Source organism: Stenella coeruleoalba (assembly GCF_951394435.1).
Source record: "Stenella coeruleoalba genome assembly, chromosome: 3".
Classification (NCBI taxonomy): Eukaryota; Metazoa; Chordata; class Mammalia; order Artiodactyla; family Delphinidae; genus Stenella; species Stenella coeruleoalba.
This window is the reverse complement of record NC_137148.1, coordinates 158,634,383-158,652,354: the sequence shown is the minus strand read 5'-3', so window position 1 is coordinate 158,652,354 and position 17,972 is coordinate 158,634,383. Positions and strand designations below refer to the sequence as shown.

Here is a 17,972-nt window from a genome sequence, read left to right as displayed (position 1 = left end):
AGACAGATGACAAACAACTTAGTATCTAAGTATGTCCTTAACACTGCAGGGGCCAAAAACATCGTTTATCTGAAATTCAAGTTTAGCTGGGCATCCTGTATATTTGCTAAATCCCACAAGGCTACTTGTCCCTCCCCTTTCTTCATGCTCACATCCAGGATTGGCACCATCATCTTGTCTGCACCACCAGTGGCTGACAACACCCACTCCACCCTGCAGAGCCCTCCTTGGCGGGTAAGCTGGAAGGGTAGGGGGTTGCAGGGCACCACCGACTTGGTGCGCATTCACCCCAGCCCTGTGGCCATAAGCCTTCCCTCCTCTCATTGCCTGGGTTTGATCCATCTCAACCTTCACCTCCCAAGAGACCTCTGACTACCCCATCAAAAGAGCATCCCGCTTCACCCTGTTCCTTCCCACTCTCCATCCTCACCCCTTTCTCCTCTTCCCTCCCTGAAAGGGACAATAAACATTACTGTTACATAAACTATTTTATTTAAATAAAATCAGGGGCAGACCCTTTTCCCCCATACACACAGGCACATGCATGCACGCACGCACGCCCACGTCCTCCCCCTTCTTCCCTCCCCCCATGGCCACCTCAAACCTGGCAGTTCTCATCATGACCAAACTGCCTCAACCCTGGGACAGGGAGACACCTTCTATTCGAAGGCCTGCTCCTCCCCCAGTCAACGGCAGCAGCACACAGGCCTAGGCACAAGTTCTCCTGTCCAGAGTCCAGCTCTCAGCCCTCCTGGGGTGGGACAGGAGGATTGGTGCTCCCAAGGCACCTAGATCCAGTGTGGCTTCCCTACCTTTCCCCCGCCCCACGCAGCACAGGAGTACCACCAGACACCTGAAGCAGCTCCCTATGGAGGGCGGGTTCCCTCACCCCAGGCCAAACCTTCCCCATATCAGTGGAGGCTCTGCAGCCAAACCTGAGCACCCCCCAAGGGATCATGGACTAGGTACTGTTTGGTTTGGGGAAGAGCGAGGGAGAGCAATTGAGCACCAAGTTCCCCAACTCTACCCTGCAGGAGGATGCTGAGATTTGGTTCAGCATCCTCTACCCAGAAAAAGTAAATTAACCTAACTCCACAGCAGGAATGGCAAGGCCTTCAGCCATCAGGACCTCACTACATCTCCATCCCCCAACATGGATTCACTAGCACCTTGGCAATGTTAAGGACCCAGCCAAGCTGGGGAAACACCACACACACGGGAGTCTGTTTGGAGTTGGTGGTGCCCCCTTTATCAATGATGAGATTGGGTTTCACCTTCCCTGACACCAGTATCCCTCAAGTCCTGCTTTGAGGCACACATAGCAAAGTGGCTTAGGTTATGAGGAGGGAGCACTAAAGGGATGGGTGGTGTCTTCCAGAGTCACACAGTCCCACAGTGCATCTTACATGTTACACACAGGCAGGCTGGGACAGAGGACTGGGGCGCTGGGCTGCTAGGAGGGCTCGGCAGCATCCCTGCCACTCGGGACCACTCGGGAGATGGGTAGGTGGGAGGGGCACCCGTCCATTCACTCAAGCTTGGGGGGGCCAAGATGCCAGGACCCAGGTCCAGCACCCACCTTCTCTGATGGTGTCCCTGTGCCTTCTAGACAAATTTCCCTGAGGGGAAAAACCAGACAGATGGAAGAAGTCAAAAAGAGGGCAGCAAACAGTATCAGACTGTGAGGGGCCAGCAGGCGGAAGGGAGATGTGAGAGCCAAAGACAAGCCTTCTGAAAGGGTAAGGCAAAGAGAGCTGCCACCTGTCGGGGGCAGGGCAGGGTGAGGAAGACAGGAAAGACTCAAGACACAGCCAACCTGACCTCTCTGGGGGAAGCGAGGGCCCGAGGAGAGGGAGCTAGGAGCCTGCAGGGCCCTCCATGGGCCAGTGGTGGTTAAGACTGCACCAGCCACCCTGAGCACAGGGCTACAGGCTGATACTGCGCTGGTGGCGGCCGCTACGACCCCCACTCCGGGGACCCAGCTCCTGGCCATCCAGACTGGCGTGGTCCGAGAGGCCCCGCAGGTGCTCCACGGAGTCGCACTTCTGCAGGTCTGAAGCCACAGTGCGCAGGCTCAGCAGGCTCAGCGTGTCCGTGTCGGGGGCAGGGCCAGGCCCCAGGCTGACACCCTCCTCCAGCCCCCCGCCCTCGGCCCCCTCGATGATCCCGCTGTCCCCATCCTCGCCACCATCAGGCCCGGCCTCGGCCCCCACTGGGGAAGAGCGCAGCTGGCCCGCGGGGTGAGGGAGCTGGCCCCGGCGCCGCGCATGAATCTGCTCGCTGATCTGCTCCAGGTTGCGCAGGGCGACTGAGTAGCGGGTCTTGGCCTGGGCTACCTGCTGCTCCAGCTCTGTCACCTTGGCCTTGTGCTCCTGCAGAGGGAGGGTCAGAGTCAGGTGACCCTCTGGGCAACTATCCGAGGCCCCTGGAGCTGCCAAGTCCTGTCAGGCCCACTCAGCATTCTGCGCTGGGGTCTCCCGTCCCAGGCCCTCGGCTCTGCTCACCACCAACCACTAATCTGCAGTGCTCCACCCAGCCTCTCTCCACTCCTCCTCCTCCTGGGGTCCTCCTTCCCCAGCAACCTTCCCTGCTCCTGCCTGACCTTCCGGGGCCTTCCTCCCAGGTCTTCATTCCCACCCGCTCTTCCCCCTCTCCCCATTGTTGCCTTTCCCTATCTGGCCGATTCCTTTGCCCCATTCTCCCCGGTCTCCCCCAATTCTCACCTTTTCTCCTTTACCTCCCTTCTCTGCCAGCACTCACTTCCTAACCCCACCTCCCACTCCTGCGGGGTCATTCTGAGCACACCGGTTCCTCTGCACTGGCCTGGTGGATGGCCCAGAAAAGCAGATTGGTGTCCCCTCTACCTGCCCTCCCTTTCTATGCCTGCCCCCTCCCCCATCCTCCGTCCACTCACCCTCCCCCTCTCCCACTCAGCTACCTCCAGGATCTGGCTGAACTGGGCCTTGAGCTCGAAGTAGGGGCGGCTCTTGCCAATGGCCCGCCGGAGGGTCTTCTGCAGGGCCTGAACCCGAGCCTCAGCCTGCTGGCACAGCCGCGTCACCCGCTGGTGTTCCCGCTCACCACGAAGCCGCTCCTCCTCGGCCTCATTCACCTGGCCCAGGTGGGATGGAGGGCACACATCACTGAACTCGGTCCCACCCTCCTGCCCCTATAGCCTGCTCAGGCTGCCACTCCAAATGTTACCCTGGGGGAGATCCCCCACTGCAGAGCCTGGAGAGAGCACTGAGCTCCCAAGACACAAAAGAGAACAGTGAGTCCTTGTACCTGCCTATTGTTACCTGTACCAACCGCCTCTCAGGTTCGTTGCTACCAAGAGGTGCCGGGGCCCTCTGGACCACTTGTGAGCGTGTAGGGAATGTCCACCTGTGAGCACATCTGCCACAGCCATGGTCCTCAGAGAGCCCTCAGTGCTGGGGGCTAGGGCTGGGGGAAGGGAGGAGCCTCACTGTGGGGAGCCACAGCTCTGCACTGAGTTCTCCAGGTTTCTGTGCCTGAGCAGGTAGCAGGCAAGGGCTCCAGCCACCTCATCTACCAGGACCAAGGGGCTGACCCCGCCTACACACAGTTTCAACAACCCCTCCCTCGGTATCATGCTCTCCTCTGTGTGAGTTCCAGAGTGGAAGTGGAGCTCCTGCTCTGCGTGAGGCCATGGGCCTGGACTAAGGAGCACACAAAGAACCTCAAGACATGACTACTCCTCAGGAGCTGACACGTACTGCTACAGACTAAATGTTTCTACCCCCCCAAAATTCTTATGTTGAAATCCTAACCCTGGAGGTGGGCCCTCTGAGAGATGATTAGGTCAAGAGGTGGGAGCTCTCACAAATGGAATTAGTTTCCTTATAAAAGAGGCCTTGGAGAGCTCCCTAGCCCCTTCGGCCATGTGAGAACACAGTGAAAAGACAGCTGGCCATCTGGGAACCAGGAAGCAGGCCCACTGCAGAAACCAAATCTGCCTATGCCTTGATCTTGAACTTCCTAGCCTCCAGAACTGTGAAAAATAAACATCTGTTGTTTAAACCACCCAGTCTGTTATTTTATTGTAACAGCCCTAATAGACTAAGACACTTGCCCTTTACAAGGTGAAGGTGGCAGACTAGAGCTGATGCCAGGGGTCCTCCCACTCCCTGGTAGCCATAGAGTAGCTTGGAAATAATACACAAATCGTACTTCAAAAACCAAGGTACACTGGCAGAGCTCAAAAGCAAGAAAGGGAGAACATTCAGCAAATAGAAGCAAGGGGTCACAGCTAAACATAACAAAAGAGTGTTGAATCCAGAGCAATCAGCAGGAATGAACTATTTGGGTTAGTCCCACATCTGGAGGCAAAGGTTCAAGAAGAACCCAGAAAGACATTCTAAGTCAGAAGGAAGTGTATATGGGATACACTGGAGGCCAAACAGGGCAGAGAGCAAGGACCAGATTTTGCCTGAAACAGAATCAAAACGGAGGGAAGTCTGGAGTGCAGGAGAGAAAGGATTAAGGAAGGTGACAGGATGCAGGGAAAGGAAAGGAAGTACAGGAACTGGCAGGAGGGACCTACTGGCACTGCCTGGCTCACCTTGCAGGTGGCGTGGTTGAGCATCTCCTGCCACGTGGGGTCCAGCCGGTTCTTGTCAGCCATGACGCCCTGCTCAGCCACAAACACCATCTCCCGGGCAGCGTTGTGCATGCTCACAGCCCGCTCATACCGCAGTGCTGCCTTCTGTGTCTCCTGCTGGGCCTGGAGGGAAAGGACCATCAGGATAGGGAGCCTCAAAGGACCCCTGGCTGCCCATGGAGACCCGCCCTGGGCAAGGACAAGAGAAGGAGGAAGGCCCACTGCAATGTTGGCTTCACTTCCCAAACTGCACTAAGAATAAATGCTGAGGAAGTAAAATTCTATGAAGAATACGTTGCAAGGATATAGCTCAGAGAAGAAATATATGTAGAAAAAGAAGGATACTGCAGTGGAGGGTGAGTGTGTAAATCCAGCGCTCTCGAAGGCTGCTGGCCTTCTGCCCTAGGGAGAACAAAGAAAAATCCACTACCTTTAGTTGGAAGGTGGTTAGTTGATGGTTGAGACCATCAACTCCAGTCCAGCAGGTAAACTGAATGAAATAACCAGACAAGTGCTTGGAGATATCATCACAACCGTATTTACCAAACAAAAAACTGGAAACAAACCTAAGTTTTCAGTTACAGAGAACTGGTTAAACGAATAACAGTACATCTAATATAAAGAAATATTAAGAAGCCCTTAAAAATAATGGCAAGTATGGGTATTTCTTGACATGGAAACATGTCCTAATATAATAAAGGAATAAAAATTGTACATATGTGATCCCATATTGGCAGGATATATACAAAAAAAATTTAAGGAATTATTTGTGCTATATTAATCACATTTTTTATTTTCTATGTTTTATGATGCTTTGATATCTTGGAGGCCTTGCTGGCTCTCCTAGGGCTGGCTAATTCCTACAGACACACTCCTAGGAATGTGAGCACACTCTTCATATGCAAATCAACCAATCCAAAGCCCATCTATCACACAGCAAGCCAGTATTTCCCCTGCCCTAAATCACTGAAGGGCCAGGACCAGAAAACTAGAGACCACCCCTATAGCCCAGAACCTGCCTCAATTATTCAAACTAGCCAATCTTAAATTGGCTCAAAGTTGCCTACCCTGCCCTACCCATTCCTTCCCATAAAAACCACAATAAAGGCTCTACAATAAAAGCTCTAAGCCAAGCTTTCCCCTCACATTTTCTGCCTCCTCACCCACTCAGGTACTTCCCCATGTAGCCCTGCATGATGTGGCAGGTCCTTTTCTCTTAGGAACTGTTAAGTCATAAATTCTTCTTTGAAGGCAGCTGTCTCTGTGTCTGTCACCTTACCATACTTGACTAAACAAATCCCAGGTACAAAAATCATGAAACATGCACATGGTTGGATTTGGGGAAATATCGGTTTTCTTCTCCTACCTTGTTTTATAGTTACAGGTTACAATTACAGCCTTCCAATAGTGAGCCCACATTATTTGTGCAAAGAAAAATTTAAAAAGAAGGAAATGGGTAATGGGGTGGAGGAGCAAACAAAGAAAAGAGAGACATGAACCAAGGGGAACAGAAGAGGAAAAGAATGGTGATCTATCTCACACCCCATACAGAGACAGAAGAGTACAGGGCCAGGCTCTGCATGCGGCCCCTACCTCAGAATGTGGGTCATACCTCCTTAGCCAGCCGCCGAGCCTCATAGTAGGGCCGGGCCTTCTCGATGCAGCTCCCCAAGTGGGAGCCCTGCGTGTTGAGCTTCCTTGCTGACTCCTGCAGGATCCTCCGGTAGGTGGTCCTGGCTTCCTGGCAAAAGGATAGGGACATGGGCAGAGGGAGGCATGCGTGTGGGTCCCAGCCCCTCTTGTTTTCCATACATGCCTCTTCCCCTGCCACTGTACTGAAAGAGGAGGGAAAATGATGAAAACACCTTTGGAACCAGCCCAGGAGTGTGTGGAAAAGGAGCAACACTCACATCCAGCTGCAGCTCCACCTGGTTGATCTCCTCACTGGCCTGGTTCAGATGCTCCAGCTCCTCCTGCCAGAGAGGGGCAGAAAGTTAGAGCAGTGGAAGTAAGCAGCCTCACATGAACCAGGCAGGGCAGGAGCACAGTACACAGAGGGAAAGCCCAGCCAACCAGGGAAGTGTAGAAATGCAGCAGGAGGTCATTGTCAAATGCCTCCTGTCAGAGACAGAGTAATATATAGCCTCCTGTAATCCTCACAATTCCACCTCTAAACCCCCATTTTAAAGATGAGAAAATTGAGGTTCAGAGTATGGAAAACTCCTATGCACACAGCAAAGTGGCAACAAGCCTGTGCTCTCTCCATCAGACTGCACCACCTCCTCCTCGTACTCCAGCCAGAAGGAGTCTCCTTCAGGGCTAACGGTCTCTGTCCCAGAGAGAACACACCCGCTGGGCCATTCACTCAGCATACTTTTACTACACACTTATCACAGTTCAGCACCATGAGACCTGAGGATTCAGAACACAAAGAGGTGGCAGCTCCGGCCCAATAAGTAAGCAACAGGCCCTCAGTGGCGTGAGGAGCCACGTGAGGGGTGGGCATGGTAGGGGCTGGGAATCAAAAGGAGAGCAGGTGCCCAGGGAAGGCAGATTATTGGGTGAGAAGCCAGAGGGGCTGTGGCACAGGGACAGGATACTAGGGCTTCTCCCAATGGCAGGGGGAACCCCTCAGAGACTAATGCCACCTGGTGGTCTAGGAAGGCAGAGATGGGCAATGTAGGGAAAGCTTGGAGGGGCCAGGGAGACAAACGTGGAGGCTGTCTGTAGTTCTCCAGGTGGGAGAGGAGAGGGCAGACCCCAAGGAAATATAGGATGCAAAATCATTAGGGCTTCGTGGACAATTAAGGTCAAGATTAGAGAAGAATGCATGGTTCAAGAGGCCTCTAGGCCTGCTTGGGCAGTGGTGACAGGACCCCAGGTAGATCCTGTGGGAGGGAGGGAGAGAGAAAGAGGCTCAGGAAGAAGTCACCAGACACGCTGGCTTGAACGCCTCACTGGTCCCAGGGCTGGCAAAAGAAGCAAGCCACCCAGGCCTTTCAGTGGCAGAGAGCAGGGAGGGTGCTGGCCTTGAGTATCCTCCCCTCCCCTTGGTGAAGTTCCTGGGGTCCAGTGAGCCAATGACACTCCTGAGGAGGAGCAATACCCAGAGAGATGCCTGATGCTCGGCTACAGGATCCTCCTCCAGGAGCCCTGCAGCCCCTGGACAGGCCAGCAGTAGCCAGCATGGTGTCTGCTTACTGCCCATGGCCCAGACACAACCTGCACTTGGTAGTGAGTGACACTGCCATCACTGCTCTCACACCTCATTTGGCCCTTCCAACAACCCAGTGTGTGATCCCCCTTTAGTCCATTTCTATACCCCATCTCCAGCCCTAAAAAACTTGAGTCAGCAAGTAAGAATCTAAGAAACCAAGTTGTGTGCTCTAATTACAGTGTAAGGTAGAACACAAAGAAAGAAACATATAACAAATCCAGGCATGTGAAAGGCTCTGGCTATTGACCCACAGAAGCAGGCATGTCTTTCTATACAGAAACTCATATCCACGAAGCACCTCCAGCAATTTAAAAAAAGGCCTCCTGTTGACTCTGAGGTCTGCCCCGCGGAGTCACAAAGCTCTTTCTAGCAGGACAAAGAGACTGGCGAGCAGAGCAGGCTGGAGGGCAAGGTGGGCAAGGGGGTGGGGGATGGGGGCAGCCCGGCTGAGGCAGACCCAGGGCAAAGCAGAGCAGGAAGCCAACAAGCAGCCAGGGCTCTGTTTTGGGCCGTTGGCAACACATTCCATTTGGCCTGCTCCACCAGGGGACTCCTGGCACCCGGCTGAAATGGAATTCAAGGAGGATGAAGTCTGAGTCAGCGTACGTCATCCATCTGTGAGCCTGCAGCCAGCAGGGAGGGCAGCCTCCTCAGAGCACACCGGGCGCATTCCAACGATGCCAGGCCACTGAGTCAAAGGCACGGGCGCTTGGGCTACAGATGTTCCTGCCCAACTTGTGCAAGCCATTAAAACACTCAAGCCCAAAATGGAGTATAATCTCATAAACTGTGAATCACTATGTTGTACACCTGGAACTTACATAAGATTATAAATCAACTATATCTCAATTAAAAAGAAAAACACTCAAGCCCACAGTCATCAGCAGGGCCAGGGTGATACATGACCCAAAGACTCAGAAATAAGGTAAAAATGACTGCCCAGAGAAAGCTAAACCGACACATCAGACGACGCAGAGATTGCAGAGTCACTCTGAGGAGAAGCAGGTGAGTGCACACATCTACTTACCTGAGGAAAGAATGTGCCATCATAAAGGGGGCTAAGAAAAGTCATAGGAGAGGAGACCCAGGCCCATCCTAGTACAACCCTCCTTTATTCCTTCCTGCCACTGGGACTCTGTCTCTCTCAGAAAGCTGAGGACCAGCCTGGAGGCCTCAGAGAAGTATGCTGAGGTCAAGACACAGAGACACATCCAGTGGACTTCCCTGGGGGGCAGCACACTCCACGCAGGCCTAGAGCTGGCCTCTACCTGGCTTCCCTCCAACTTCCAGAAGGATCCCACCAGACAAGGAGGCACAAGCTGCCTGCCTGCCAAGACTCCCCACCCCCCACATCAGAAAGAGCCTTGCCCTAAGGGACCATTTCTGGTAGTTGAGAAAATACCTGAATAGGGTCTCCACCTTTGGGATATCCTTGGATCAGTGGACTCTCACAGGCCACAATTAGAAGCACTTCTCGCCCCACCCAGAAGGAGAATTCACATATCTGGGCACAGCTCAGGAATGGGTGCTTTTAAAGTTCCCTGGTAGGCTCTGATGGACTGAATGCACTGATCCATTCAAAGTGCTGAAATATAGTATCAGGATAACATGATCTTGTACACTGTCAACACTAAAAAGAAACTCAAAAGACACATACCCCAATGTCTTTCTCATCCAGAAGAGCCCAAACCCAGAAGGTCTGAATGCCACCGGCCTCCTCCATGAAAGGTACCCCTCACACCAAGCTGCCTCTCCCACGTGGCAAGAAGATGCTGAATGCCTGCTGAGGTCAGAGCACTGGCCCAGCTTCATCAGCAAGGGAGGCCTCTACAACATGACCTTGCCTCCCTACGTAGCCCACAACATTCCACAATGTGCCCTCCAGTTTAGCAAGAGAGACTAAGGTCCGCCTGCCCCTCTTGCTCCAGTAACACTGCAAGCTCACTGAAGGCGAGGTGAATCTTACTGCTGCTCAGTAGTCTCCAACCCTCACAGAGCTCATACAACAGAACCGTCTGTGATGATGGAAATGTTCTACATCTGCAACTGCCAACAGCACCTGGGGAACTGCATTTTTCATTTTTATTTATTCCTAGTTGATTTAAGTATCCACAAGCAACTAGTGGCTACTTTACTGGACAGCACAACATGAAAGCTGCCTTTTCATACTACCACCTTTGCCTGTGTAAGCAATGGAAAAATACACAGGAGCGACTGAGCAAAGAAACTGCAGTGGATTCTCCTCTGGAAGGGGGCAAGGAATGTTGCAGAGGGGTGTATGAAGGACGACAACCAGGCCCTCCTCCCTGACAAACAGACAGAGGTCTCTTTCTCAAAGCACAACCTATGAACTTTCATCAAAGACAGGCAAAAGAGTTTGTGAAAGAAAAGAATCATAGCACTATGTCAGAGCAGAGCAGAAATGAGTTGAGCAAATCGGCTAGACCAACCCTTCACTTTACAGATGAAGAAACTGAGGCTTGGAAAGGTTACATAACTTACATGAAAATCACAAATCATCCGGCCAGAGGCTGCTTGAATCTCAGCCCAATGCTTTTTTCACAACTTGTTTCCTCAGTGGACAACAAATCTATAAAGAACTAGCAGGAGAAATTGAGCTGTTCTCAATACAGTGCCCATGAAACACAGCAGAAATAAATTACTAACTCATGTCAGTAAACAAATGGCTCATTACTGCTTCACTATAAGCACAGACACGGTTTCTCCACACACATCCTGGGAAACCCCACCAAGAGAGAGCAGGAAGATGCTAGGATGAGCTTTGAAATCTCCGTGACTCACTGAAGTAATCTAATAAAGGTTTGTTGACAGAGAAGCCCAGGAATGAGAGCCCCGGGATGCTCTTGCTCACCTACAGAGGTGTGAGTCACCTCCACATCAGAATCCTGGAGATGCTACCATACCAAATGGCAGACTCAGGCCCCAAACACACAGGAGCACCCTGGCCCTCACCTGTCCAAACAGCTTCTCCAGGAAGCCCTTCCCTACCACTGCCCAGAAACACTGAGATCCAGCCTCATTTGGCCATGCATCTACTACACATGGCGCCTATCCTCCTCCCCCACTGCTCTGAGGTCTCCTTCACAAAGTTCTGCCCTTCTACCAAGTAGCCTGTAAATGCTCCAAGGCAACAAATCAGCTCTTCCATTCATTTGACTGACCCAGCATCCTCAGAGCCAGAAATCTGTATTATTAAGGACTGACCACAATTGATACAACGTTCTGAACACATCAGATTTCCTTACAGGCCTAAGCCTGATGCCACCTTTATAAGAAAGGTCTGAAAGGTCTCACCTCTCACAAACATGAATGTCCCTGGGAGGCACTGATGAGAAAGCAGGAGAGAGGAAAAGATTCAAAACTGCCTCCCGATCTCAAAGCCATCTTCTCTCACATCCCACTCATGCTACATCTCTGAGCCAACAGCCCCTTTGTTTATTTGGAAAAGAAACAACAGTTCTACTCTCTACTGACCTAAAGTGTGCTTCCTGCATCTATTGCCAATTTGTCACTTCACTTCATCAGTGAAGCCTTCAGCAACACACCCCAGGCACCCAGGCCGGGCCTTTCTCTGTACTCACACCGCACACAACTCTTTTCTCGCTTGTCACACTATACTGCAATGATTTGTTGACAAACTTGTTTTCCTTTCCTGCCCGTGCACTGGGAAAAGAGTAAGTCTAACCCCTCATTTATCTGACAGCTCTTCAGAAAAGCTGGAATCTAATCTCCCTATCTCTCCCCCAGCTCAGTCTTCTGACCTGTATTCTAGGATCCAGTTCTTCTTCTTCTCTTGGGGACAATTTGGCTTCACTGCTGTTGCTTCCACCTCCTCCAGGCTCCTCTGCAACTGGGCTCCGTGGGACTTCATCCTCTACAACCTCAGGCCGAAGCTCCCCCTGTGGGGTCTCCCGTCCCCCTGGAACCTGCCTGAGTTCAGCCATGCTGATGGGGAGAGGGCACAGCCCTATACAAAAAAGAGGACTGACATGCTGGGACCAGAGCCCCAGCTTGGGGCTTCCTGGGCTCTGGGTGGCAAGAAGAAGGGTTTCTCTTCTCAAAGGGTGGAAAAAGAGGGCACAGGAAGAACCTCACACTCGGTTAGACGCCGAGATTCAAGTTGCCGGTGGGGTCCCAAGAGCTATAGCCTTGTATGTGCAAAAGTCCTTCCCTCCCCGTCACGGGGAGTCCACCAGAAGAGACCCGGAGCAACAGCTCCGAGACAGGAGGCAAAGGGGGCCTGGATCCTGGGCCGAGGCCTGCGAGGAGGAGCACCATTCGGGAGGGTGGAGGCAGGCGCCTCCAGGCTGTGGTGGCAACTGGAGAGAAGGCTGGGCCTGAGCAGAGGCTGCTGGATGAGAGTCTCTGGGGAGTTGCTGGGGAAACAAAGGCCAAGTACATGGTCAGCATTCGAACGTCGGCCACCAGCCCCTTCCAACCCCTCAGCCTCCGAAGAACCCGGCCCCCTTCCTCCCACACCCCCACATTCCGACCAACCCCCTCAACTTCTTTCCCGCGTTCCAGGCTCTCGGCCCCAGCCCCTCCCCCACCAGCGCCTTCCAGACTTCCCTCCGCACTCTCATCCTCTCCACCGTCTCCTCCAACCCTCCCCGCTTCTGTTCTGGCCGCCCCATTCCACCCCCATCCAGCTTTGCAAATCACCTTGTAACCCCCAGCCCCACCCCACCTCCTCTTCTCTCTCTAACCCTGTGGACTATCCGAGCCTCCCATCTCCAACCCCGCTCTTCCTAAATCCCAAGGACCCTAGCCCCAGACCTCATACGCAGCCGGGCGCAAAGGCGCCCCTCTTCTCGGCATTACCTCAGTTTACCTTCCCTTGCGCGGACCTTCTCCACTGCGAACAATCTTCCCCCGCCCTCCCGCAACAAGCCTGTCCAACCAAGTACAACAAGGCCGCGAGGAAACGGAAATACATCATCCTGTAGCAACGCCCTCCTGCCCTCTCGCCCCTCCCCCTCACGCTCGCCCGCTAACCAGGCCACATCTGGATATCCCCAGCACTCATCCCCGCCCAGCCTTCGGTTTCCGTACGAAATGGTGCGTCACGGCGCTGACGCTCACCTTACGTTGCCTCCGGCCCATCCTCCACCACTGATAAATGACATTGAAATATGAGAGGGTTGTGCTGAGAAAAACTAGGGTGGGTAATGGAAGTCGAGAATCTCTGGTGAATAAGGAAGTGCTAGAAATAAAACGGAGATTGGACAAGCGTCTCAAAGAGATTGCTGCCATCTTACTTTACGGCGCTGGGTTCTGGTTACACCCAAAGTCACTTCCGGCCTTGCCCCGGAAGTCGGAAGTGGGCTTGTGGGCTTGTGAGTTTCCGGCCGTAGCAGTCTTCGTCGTTCAAGGCAGGCGCGAGCGGACTCTGCTGCTGGGACGAGGGGTAGTTTTCCAGGAATGACTGTCCTCACTCAAGTGAAGTCAGCGGTGCCCTTAGTTCGTAACGGGGTGTAAACGGCAGCTCTGATAGGTAAATCTCTCCTGCCGGCGTCCCCCCCATGGCCCCAGCGCTGCACTTCGCCAGCCCCTTCCCGAGCCAGGCCCTGTCCCACTGAACGTCATTGCAGTGGGGTCACTGATTACCCCATGAACACTGTTTAGAAGTTTCGTTAGTCTGAACTCAGTGCTCTCGTGCACGCTGCTCAGAAGCCCGCGAGGAGGAGGAGTTTGTTTACATGGCTTTGTGTATCAATGAAAGGACCTGACCTAAAGTCATCACTTCTGAGTGTCGCCAGGAGAGGCCTAAGGGGAAGGCTTCAGGATGGATGTTTTATTTTTGCAAAAGACCTAACTTCCTCTGAGGTGAACAAGTCAAATGGACTGAATTTTTCCTTCTTCCCTTTGGAACTCCTCCCTACATCCCCTTGCCCCATGAATAACCACATCAGGGAAAAAAAACAAAAAAAATTTTTTAAAGAAGTAGAGCCAAATATATTTTTTAATATATTATGATTTAAAAGATGTTTAATATATTATGATTTAAAGGATGTTTTTCAACAAAATTGGAAATTTTATTTTTTAAATTCCAGAAGTGATTTTTCTCCAGTGAATCAGCGAGACCCTAACAGTTCTAAGTAGACAGATCTGATGGATAATGATGCCTCAGACATATCACATTCCTTTTTGTTATTAAGGTGCCGTACAAAAACCATGAAAATTACATACAGAAATCAGAAACTACTTATTTGTTATCTACCAGTCTCATGAATTTTGCAAAACTGGAGTTTCACTGTAATGGTTCTATTTAACCTACCATCTTCTGTGTACCCTAACCTGAATTTTCTAAACCTTTCCTGTTCAGCACTACTACAATATCTATTATCCTTATATTTTGTCCCACAGCGTCTTTTGCCTGTGCATTCATTCCTTAGCAGGCATGAGCTTCAAATTGTCACATATCTGTTGCATTTGGTGGGAAAACATCTTAAATACATGTAATGCCCAGACTGCTCCTAGATCACATCCTGAGGTTCAGTAGCCTCCCTGATGTCTCCACTGGCCTCCCCCAGGGTTAACTCTCACTCACCAAGAGCAAAAGTGATCTCATCATGTATAGACTGTAATATCCCCAGCGGTTTTTCTGCTGAGTTTGGATAATGTTTCAGGTAGCAAGAGGTTAGCTTCTGAGTCACCCTTGTCCTGGGTTTCCTCTTACTTCTCTGACCTGTTGGTTAATTCCTTCATACAGTGTGTTTACTGAGTGTCTGCTACATGCCAGGAACTAGCAGCCTGTAACTTATAGTCTGTGGTGCTCATTTTATAAATTGGCAATATTCAAACTAATCACAACTCAGAAATATGTTTTACCTTGCAACCTAGTATACATATATGTATGTAAATATATTCATAACAAAAGTTTCAGGAAAATATCTTTACTCAATATGCAAACCGTATTAATATTTGCTATACTGTTATTTTTAATGCTGGTGGAGACCTATTCTGTTGATTTCATGAGCCACTCACAGTTTGAAAACCCTGCCCTAAATGTCAGTGCTTCCCAAGCCCTGATGCTAGTCTCTTACCTCATGCAGCCTAATTTCTCTGAAAGCCCTCAACCAAGTGCATGGCTCTGACTCCTACCCATGGCTACTGCTCCTTCCTTGGACCTCTGTCTCCACCCAGAATCCCCACAGATCACATTCTGAGATCCAGAAGCTTCTCAGACCAATGGCCAGTCCATGGCTGCCTCTCACTCATTGTGTACAAATCTGATTTCATCCCCTTTTCCCAAATCCTGCTGCTGCTTCTATATTTACTTTGTTGGTGAATGGTTCTAATCATCAACCTATTTACTCCAAGGAGAAACCTAGAAGACATCCTAAATGAATCCCCGTCTTCACTCTGCATCACATTAAGTATCTCAGAGAGATCCCTCCTCTCCATTTCATTGTCATTGCTTCAGCTTAGACCTTCCTCACCTCCCCTGTAGATAATATACCTCAAGAATCTTCTAAATTAGCTCTGTAGAATAGAACTTTGAGCAATGATGCTAATTTCTGTAACCACACTGTTCAATATGGTAGCCACTAGCCATGTGAGGGGTGCTTGAGAGCTTAAAATGTGGCTAGTGCAACTGAGGAACTAAAATTTTAAGTTAAGATAGCCATACATGGCTGGTGACTAATATATTGGACAGCACAATATCAATGTTCTCCCCACCACAAGTGTACTGCCTTCCAGTCCCTGACACAAATAAACAACCAACCAACCCCTGTTGATGAATGAATGAAATATAAAAATATGAAAGCCATATAAAGATGTTAGTAACATCACCAATTACTAGGTAGCATCACAACTCATCTCTTTTATTAGTAAATTAATTTCTTCATACAAAAACTCTGTTATCTTCATGTTTAAAAGCTACCTTTATTTATTTATTTATTTATTTATTTATTTATTTATTTTTTGTGGTATGCGGGCCTCTCACTGTTGTGGCCTCTCCCATTGCGGAGCACAGGCTCCGGACTCGCAGGCTCAGCAGCCATGGCTCACAGGCCCAGCCGCTCCGCGGCATGTGGGATCCTCCCGGACCGGGGCACGAACCCGTGTCCCCTGCATCGGCAGGCGGACTCTCAACCAATGCGCCACCAGGGAAGCCCAAAAGCTACCTTTATTAGTTTGTTTTTTTCTACCAGTAGAAACTACCTTTTATGGGTTTTTTCCTATCAGTCAAATATTTAATAAATACCACCATCAGTTGCTCATTAAACATATTAGTTGACTAGTGTATAGTGATAGAAAGCAGATCAGTAGTTGCCTAGGGGAGTGGTAGGAGGGATTACAAAGTAGCACACAGAAACTTGTGGGTAATGGATGTATTTTCTATCTTGATTGTTAGGAAGATTTGATGTGTGTATACGTTTGTCAGAAGTTTTCAAACTTTACATTTCAATATCTGAAATTTTGCATGTCAATTATACCTCAGTAAAGCTGTTTTTTAAAAAAATCTGATTGAATACTTGCTGCTCCCAGAAATAGAGTCTACCAATAAAGGTTGATAAAAGGGACAGCCTTTACTCAAATGCCAGAATTATTTCTACCCTTGTTAAATCTACTGGGTTTTCCAGAAGTAAATTATTTTCCCTGACTTGCTCATGTCATTTGACAATAAAAAAAGCAAACACTTATGCAGTGCTTATCTTGTACAGGCACTGTTCTGAGCAGTTTATATCTATTCATTTGATCCTCATGACAACAAACTGAGGTATATTGCACCTCCATTTTACAATTAAGGAACTAGAGGTTAAATAACTTGATCCAGTTTAGTGGAGAGTTGGAGAGAACAGACTGGAAAGGCAGGTTGGAACAGGTGAAAAAGGGACTTAATATCGTATCAGGAGAGTAAACTTCATTTAGTGGTTAATAAAAACCTTTGACAGTTTTTGAGCAGGAGTATGACACAGCCAGAGCTTATTTTAGGGAAATTCATATGGCAGTTCATAGCTGTATTCGCCGATGCCTGGAACACTACCTGGCATATAGTAGGCCCTCCATAAATGTCTTGAATATTTATGGAACCATGTTGGGAGTTATTTATTGATGTAGATTTGTGGAGAAAGACAACCATTGGGATCCAATATTTTCAAGTTGTCAAATATGCCCATAACTTTATTCTTGACCTTCTAACTTTCTCTCACTACACTCATTATTACTGTTCCAATTATCATTCCCGTCTATAATGACTCCCATAAGAAACAAAAATACACCTTCCTGTATTTTCTCTTCATGGTTTGAGTTCTCCCCTCCATAGCTACACAAAAGAAAGTTCTGTAATCGAGCCCTCTTTCACATGTGTGTCAAACCTTGTGTACAGTCATCATGTACAAATTTCTCTTTTCCAGGTTAAATATTCTCAGCCCATTCAGTTATGTGATGTATCTATCACCATCCTAGTCACTCCTCTGGGACTGGCCAATGTCACTTAAATGCATGACATCAATACCGAACAGTGAGTCCAGAAATATCCCAATTAGTCCATTTATATGGCTTGAAAAGCTTTGGAATTATCCTCAACCAGTCTCCTCTACACCAGGGGTCCCCAAACCCCAGGCCACGGTCCGGTACTGGTCCGTGCCTGTTAGGAACTGGGCCAAATGGCAGGAGGTGAGTGGCAGGCAAGCAAGCAAAGCTTCATCTGTATTTACAGCCGCTCCGCATCGCTTGCATTACCACCTGAGCTCCGCCTTCTGTCAGATCAGCGGTAGCATTAGATTTTTATAGGACCGCGAACCCTACTGTGAACTGCGCATGTGAGGGATATAAGTTGCGTGCTCCTTATGAGAATCTAATGCCTGATGATTTGAGGTGGAGCTGAGGGAGTGATGCTAGCGCTGGGGGATAGCTGCAAATACAGATTATCATTAACAGAGAGGTTTGACTGCACAGAGACCATAAAAAGTCAATTGCTTGCAGACTCATATCAAAACCCTACCAGTGAGTGGCAAGTGACAATTAAGCTGCATCTGGTGGCAGGCTTTATAGTGGCAAGTGAGTTGATGTACTTCAATTGTACAGCTGCATCTGCTGGCAGACTTTAAGTCAGAATAGGACACATTTTAGTCCGCGCATGGCCCGCCCATTATTTTATTT

The 17,972-nt window shown here is 49.9% G+C and overlaps 2 protein-coding genes across 3 annotated transcripts in view; both read right to left on the bottom strand.

Annotated features, from left to right (window-relative positions):
* LOC307184937 (olfactory receptor 2V1-like) overlaps nucleotides 1–17,972 on the bottom strand; it is a gene marked incomplete at both ends in the record, with an annotated part of 395,233 nt that overhangs the window by 231,310 nt on the left and 145,951 nt on the right.
* SH3BP5L (SH3 binding domain protein 5 like) lies at nucleotides 483–12,776 on the bottom strand. Of its 2 annotated transcripts, none has more exons than XM_079915824.1 (7): nucleotides 12,681–12,776; nucleotides 11,621–12,235; nucleotides 6,532–6,594; nucleotides 6,234–6,362; nucleotides 4,583–4,744; nucleotides 2,939–3,112; nucleotides 483–2,372 (listed from the first exon to the last, which is right to left on the bottom strand). In XM_079915824.1, the coding sequence occupies exons 2-7, from the start codon at nucleotides 11,801–11,803 to the stop codon at nucleotides 1,926–1,928; spliced, it is 1,158 nt and encodes a 385-aa protein (XP_079771950.1). In that variant the 5' UTR covers nucleotides 11,804–12,235; nucleotides 12,681–12,776; the 3' UTR covers nucleotides 483–1,925. The 2 variants fall into 2 exon arrangements, with proteins under 2 accessions (XP_079771950.1, XP_079771951.1); XM_079915825.1 differs by having other exon boundaries at nucleotides 12,691–12,751.